Source organism: Amphiura filiformis, chromosome 2 (genome assembly GCF_039555335.1).
Source record: "Amphiura filiformis chromosome 2, Afil_fr2py, whole genome shotgun sequence".
NCBI classification, from domain to species: Eukaryota; Metazoa; Echinodermata; class Ophiuroidea; order Amphilepidida; family Amphiuridae; genus Amphiura; species Amphiura filiformis.
Genome location: NC_092629.1, coordinates 71,915,009 through 71,921,882, shown reverse-complemented (window position 1 = coordinate 71,921,882; position 6,874 = coordinate 71,915,009). Strand labels below are relative to the sequence as shown.

The 6,874-nt window shown below is 36.5% G+C and overlaps 1 protein-coding gene across 1 annotated transcript; it reads left to right on the top strand.

The window, feature by feature from the left end:
* The first annotated feature begins 275 nt into the window (after window positions 1-275).
* Window positions 276-3,028, top strand: LOC140142678 (D-beta-hydroxybutyrate dehydrogenase, mitochondrial-like). The gene is made up of 3 exons (XM_072164677.1): window positions 276-399; window positions 2,351-2,484; window positions 2,636-3,028. Exons 1-3 carry the CDS (start codon window positions 276-278, stop codon window positions 3,026-3,028), a joined length of 651 nt encoding a protein of 216 aa, XP_072020778.1.
* Window positions 3,029-6,874: the final 3,846 nt, after the last annotated feature.

Here is a 6,874-nt window from a genome sequence, read left to right as displayed (position 1 = left end):
AAATATATTATCGATCTTACGTCATCAAACATTCTTTAGAACTTAAACATTACTGGAAATAGAATGGCAATAGATTAAATAACGTAGATATGTTACATACAATATTGTACGTCTAATAAAAAGTCTGCAACTGCTTCAGGTAAGCGCTGATACTACAGTACGATAAAATAGCACATGTATTATGACATGTTGGATAGGCAAAAGAAATCCTATTTTTCATCCTTTAATTTATTTAATTAATTGTAGTGTTTTGGGCGTGTGTAAACAACGCTGGCATGACAAGATGGGGAGAAATAGAGATGATACCATTGAAGGTCTTCAAAAATATATTAGAGGTTAATACATGGGGAATGGTACGAGTCACCAAGACATTTATACCTATGATAAGACACAGCAAAGGTAGGTGGTCTGTGGGTGGGGTGTGTGTGTGTGTGTGTGGGGGGGGGGTTTATGTCAAGCATAATCTAGGCATTAACATATTTAAGACATAACGCAAGTAAAAAGTCCGCCAGGGACAAGTGACCTGCATGGTGAGGGGGTCACCATAGAAAGCTGTTCGGGGGCATTTTTACAGGACAGGCTAGTGTAATTACGGGCTTATTACCCTGATCAGAACCGACTATAATGAGGTCTTTTATCAGGGTTCATCTGCCTGAGGAGAATCGAAACCGGAACCTTTCCACCAAAAGCAACGACCTTAACCAGTGTGCCACGCTTCGCCCTAAAAGACAATGAATAAACCCGGATCCCGTTTTTTAAACATTTAATATAAAAACTCCTCTATTATATTGTGAGTAAGAATTAGTGTTGTCAATCATGCAAAAAGTAGAAATTCGAGGAAAAGGTGAGGGTGTTGCTGTACAGCAAATCACACATTAAGCCGAGTTTAGTTTCTAAGATTGAAAACATTTTCTGCTCTTTCATATGCTTTTACCTCAGACTTTGTACCCCATTCAAATTGCATATATGTGACCGTCCACGGCGAATGAGCCGTAAATTCCTCCCCGGTCAATTTTGTTTTATTTCGTGTTTAAAAATAAACATCATAAACTTAAAAATGGTATATCATTTGACTTCAAACGATATCCAGAAGCGGAGTTATGGTTAGTTAAACTTTGCTCCTTCAACAAAATTATAGCTTTTTCGTTTCTATGTGTGTCTCTTTTTCCACATTGCTGGCAATAAATATCAAACAGTCATAATTGGCGGTCATTTCAAATCATCCCCAAGTCAACGAGGTTTAAGAAGGTTCTCTCATTGTTAATTGTTGGTTATGCATACCTATACAAATAACCCACCACTTGAAAAGGATTTAGCAAAAGCAAACAAAGACCAGAGTTATTAAAAGTTCTATAGCCATCTAAGGTAGAAGCTTATTATCCACTTCAATAATAGGATTATTGATTGGTGTTGTGACTATCAAAATAAGACAGATGTCGCCGCCAGCTTTAGTGACCGATGAATACGACCTTCGTACACATTTTACACCATAACTCAGAATACAATTTAGGGAATTTACGGCTCGTTTGTGCTGCCGGGTCACATATTTTAGTTGGAAAGTTATCATCGATTCTACTTATCGTACTAATACCAATGGTGATCGCAAAACAATAATAAGAAACAATGAATTTTTTTTTTTTTTTTGTATTAGTGATTCCAAAACAATTAAGGTATTTGTTTAAAATGATTTATCTTTATTATCGATATTTTATTGTTCCATATATCGTGGCCAATCGGTCAAAATCTATTTACCTATGTAAAATCATGTCCATAAAAATTAACCAAATTTGCACACAAAATTACTTCAATACTCTACTCTAAACACTATAGCATGTATAGCTTCCTGGACCACATACACAGGCCAATAATTGGCACCCAACACAAGAAATCTGTCAGTAAGTGGAATAGTGTGGAACAAGACCCGTTTCTTGAAGAAAGTGTGTGAAACGCAGAAGCAGCCCGTTCGACACTAGTCCACTTACTCTTTGGAAATTCTCATCTGCTTAAGGATCTTGTTCACACCCTCACAGATTTCTTTTGCTGGGTGCCAACAATTCGCCTGTGAATGTGGTTCAGGAAGCTGTTCCGTGTCAGTGCATTTTGCTGTTGTATCAGTTGGACAACTGCTTGGTTACTGACCTATGTTTAGAGTAGAGTATTGAAGTAATCCTTTGTGTAATTTTGGTTAATTTTATCGACAGAATTTTAAGATATGACCTTGTGAAAAATTATAAGTTTCTTTTCGAGCCCAGTTTATTACAATTTTTTTAATTTCTGATATAAATTATTGGAATTCCAGGTACTTTAAAAAGGTTTACTTATTTTAACCTGATTTTTTTGTCTGTTTAAGGTCGATTTGTTAACGTGTCAAGTGTAAGTGGGCGATGGTGTACGGCTACCAACGCTATGTATTGTATGTCAAAATCTGCAGTAGAAACGTTTAGTGATGTTTTGCGTTATGAAATGCACAAATGGGGTGTTAAGGTATGCCTACTGAATAGTATAATATAGCCTGCCCAGTATAATATGTCTTTAGGCTAAAAAAAAAAAAAAAAAGGGGGTGGGGTGAGAATGTTCCCGAATCTCCTCCAAACTATTTTTAAGTTTTGTTTTTGACTTTTACTTCCCACTATAGGTAGCGATAATTGAGCCTGGGCACTATGGATGGACTACCCGCGTTACAAAATTTCTAAATAGCGACAAAAACCGTGCTGATGATATATGGCAAGGTATGGACGATATCGCTAAACAAGACTACGGCCGACCGTATGTTGATAGTATCGTAGATACGTGTTCCCTCGACCAAAGAGTAGCTGGGTACTTAGATAACACTTCCGTCATCGATGCCATTTTGTCAAAACAGCCTAAGCATCGGTATGTCATAAGTGGTCTACTTGGACCAGCAGCTTGGCGTGATTTTGTACCATATAACATTATGCCTTCATGGTGGTCTGATATGAAAATGTACAGACAACAAGAGGCACTTGGAATACCAGCTTACTTAAAAGACAAGAAAAAGACAATGTAAACTGAGACGAAAATACTTCGTAGTAAACAGAGTTTATCGTTTGATTGTCAGTACACTTGGTAGATGTGATCACCATTGAGCGCCGAAAATATCCGAGAGCAAGTAAAGGTCATGTAAGATTTATATAAAGATGGAAATCTCAGGCAAACTGTGACTGTAATAAAGAAGAAAAACACGTACTCACGGTTACATGCAAATCGATATGTCTGATGTGCTCTCATGTCCCACAAAAATACTGTCGACACGCTCAAAACGCTCATTCCAGATCCCTTAAGCAACACCATTTGTACAGGCTGTATCAAAATGATTGGGGCCCTTCAGCTTTGTCGTTTAATGAAACGCCTGCTTTTCCAAATTCAACATTAGATCATTTTGAAATGACTCACTACAATATATATCTGTTATATCACATACTCTTATTTCAATTTCGGCAACATAAAGAACAATGGCACACTATATATGCTTATTTGTTATTTATTATCTAGTATTGCTAGCGGTCACCCGTCTTTCGCGGTCACTGTCTTTTGCGGTTACTGTCTTTTGCGGTACTGATATTTTATATTCTTTTTAATGTACTGGTCAGGTGTAATGGTCAGGTGCAATTACAGTGTACTGTGTTTGAGTTAATATTTTTACACCCCGTTTTGAACGTGATGGTGTAATATCACCTGGTGCAGCGCAATTTGAAGTGCAGTCTTGGAAATAAATGTACAATTTTGTAGAGAACTTAGTTTCAACATGGGCAAAAACATTTTGCACATACACTGATTACCTGTGAGTTTCGGTGAGCCTAACCAGACTTGTACCTGCATGGCTAAAAAGTCACCCACCATTTCTTAACCATCTGTCTCTATGAGACAGGAAATTGTCAAAAGTTTCAGGGAAAATCTTCAAAAGCCACACATTTGGGCTACCAAATCGCAGTTTGGCAACTCTGCTTAATTTGGGTGATTAAGAGACTTCAAAATAGTGAAATTGGATGTATGTTCTTTCACTGGTCCTTCAACACAAAAACATCAAACACTTGACCTAATCCAATTACAAACACTTTACTGTTGACAATAGGTTCTCCATAAAAAGCAATCATCCTTTAGGTTTGAACACTGACATGATAATGTTGACAAATTAGTTGAATAAACAATACATGCTAATTACTCAAGCGAGATTCTACCGTGTAATGGTATGAGTGATCCAATATCAGACCAAACATAGGATTTGCGGGTGTTCATGTTAAACAGCATGACTATATTATGACTGTTTACTCAGTGTTTACTCAGTGCTTAGCTCGCAGGGAGCTTTCAGTGCTTTTGAAACTAATTAACTTAATTTGACACCCTTAACGCAAACAAAAACAAAGTGCGCACGACTTTGTTCTTCCAATCGCAAAAGTCCGTTTTCCGAAATAATGTAAACCGTAAACGTTTTTAGCCTCACCAATTTCGACTTTTTACTGAAGTGCGCACGACCTTGTTCTTCGCATCGCAAAAGTCCGTCAACATTATCATGTCAGTGTTCAAACCTAAAGGATGATTGCTTTTTATGGAGAACCTATTGTCAACAGTAATTAGCGATGTACTTAACGAATTGCTTTTTGGGCTTGGTAGGAGAAAATATCTTAATAGCGTATTGTATTTACCAATTGGCTTCGACAGAGCATATCCTAGGTAATAAAAAACATTGCAAATAATGTAATTACACTATATAGCGATATCTGTTGCTTTTCTTTGAGCTTCATTGCTTTTGTTAAGAAGGTTGCCATAATGCGCCTTATAGTTTGGGCATGCAGCTTTTAGGTCGATATGAAGGAATAACCAGCTTTTAAATAAATTCCTTGTCACTTCACTTTCTAGCCGAAAGAGCTTTCAACGAGGATCACGCATCAAGTAGAAAACTCCCGCCATTTTAGGTGATTTCATTTGTTGGTTATTGTTAAAGCAGCTACATGTTGATATTTTAGGTGCTTCGCTCTACAAAAAATTGAGCTCCTTAAACACCATTCAACGTGTCGTTGTGGTTTTCGAACGCAAAATGTGGCAACCTTACATTCTTATGATGTAATTGAGATAACCATTTCATATTCGGATAGAAAGTGAAGTGACAAGGATAACAGCTATGGATACCGCAAATATTTTCATATTGGTGTGGAAGATTTTGACTTTGGTACCATCGTGGGACACACAATTTTCTCTGTGCAGAGCTGACAAGAGTAAGTAATGACCGTTAAATGTTATTTGCCTAATTGCCTATTTCGTAAAAAATATCTAAGTGCGTGACATGTATTTACGGGTCATTGTAATATTTTCTCTATTTTTTCATTATAGATATCTTTAGATTTCTTTCAGCTGATCTACAAAGCATGACCACTTGTTTCATCGAACCTTTAGATACGATAATAAAACTTTGTATAAAATATCAGTACATTTTTGCTGAACCATGAAATGGTATCAGCGTATAATAGTGTATGTTACTTGCTAACTTACATACTTGCTTACTAAGTTACTTACTTACTAACTGACTAACCTTTTGGTCTGAAATGACCATATCTCGAAATGCCACTAAGTGGTGTCCAATGAAAGTGGTGTCAAATGGAAGGGAAAAAAGTGAAGTATATAATAAGAGTATTCACCACCCGGGGGTGACACTCGTCATAAGACACGGGTCAATTTTCATATGGTTTCTTTTCATAACTCCAAATGCCAAGAAGGTATGGTGTCAAATGAAAGAGAACAAAGTAAAGAATATATAATAAAAATAATTCCCCCACCGGGGGTAACACGCTTCATAAGACCTGGGTCAATATTCATATTCTGGGTCCTTTTCATATCTCAAAATGCCAAAATGCTCATATCTTGAAATGCCATGAAGGTATGTCCCCCGAATGGCGTCAAACGAAAGAGAACAAGGTAAAGACTATAATGAAAACATTTCCACACCCGGTGAATACACTCATCATTAAAACCTGGGTCAATATTCATATGGGTCCTTTTCATATCTACAAATGCCAATAAGGTATGACATCTGATTGGTGTCAACTGAGAGATAAAAAAGTAAATAATAATTGAATTAGAAATTATTTAAGTCCTGGCTCAGTATTCATATTTGGGTCAATCAATCAATCAATCAATCAATCAATCAATCAATCAATCAATCAATCAATCAATCAATTTATTTCATCCATTCATATACAACAATATAATTATGATACAATGAGTTACAATAAGGATGTATTTTATATAAAATAATATAATGGAAAAAGCAACTATTTTTATGAAAAACGTCAATAAGATGGATGAGGACATTGCTAAACGCAGAGCGTGAGGTGCAGTGTCCTCGGCCTAAAGTTACAACATACAACATTTAACCAAAAAATAAAATACGCTCGGTACAATTTTCACTCAAAATCGTGCACTGAGTGCCTATGGACGAGATAGTGAAAGCAAGCAGTTATGGCCACAAGGCTGTCCATGCACTGGGCACACAATTTGGAGTGAAATGATACATAATTGGAAAATATAAAACTGATGGTAAACTAAATAATGTACCAAAAAATTAGGGTGCCGACATAAAGTTGACCTGATAGCAAAAAATGAGAGACCGTTTTAAAGTAGCAATGAAACATGAATGTAATTACGATTCACTTGGCAAATATTTTCCAAGGAGATGTTTTTCATGTGTTGTTTAAAACAGCTACCGAAGGTGCGCTTTTCAGAATTGGTGGTAAATTATTCCAAAGTAATGCACCTTGGATTCTGATGGTGTTATATGCAAGGCACGTGTTGGTTTGCTCAATATGGATATCACCTGCATGACGAGTGTTGTAGTTATGCACATCACTGTTGATAGTAA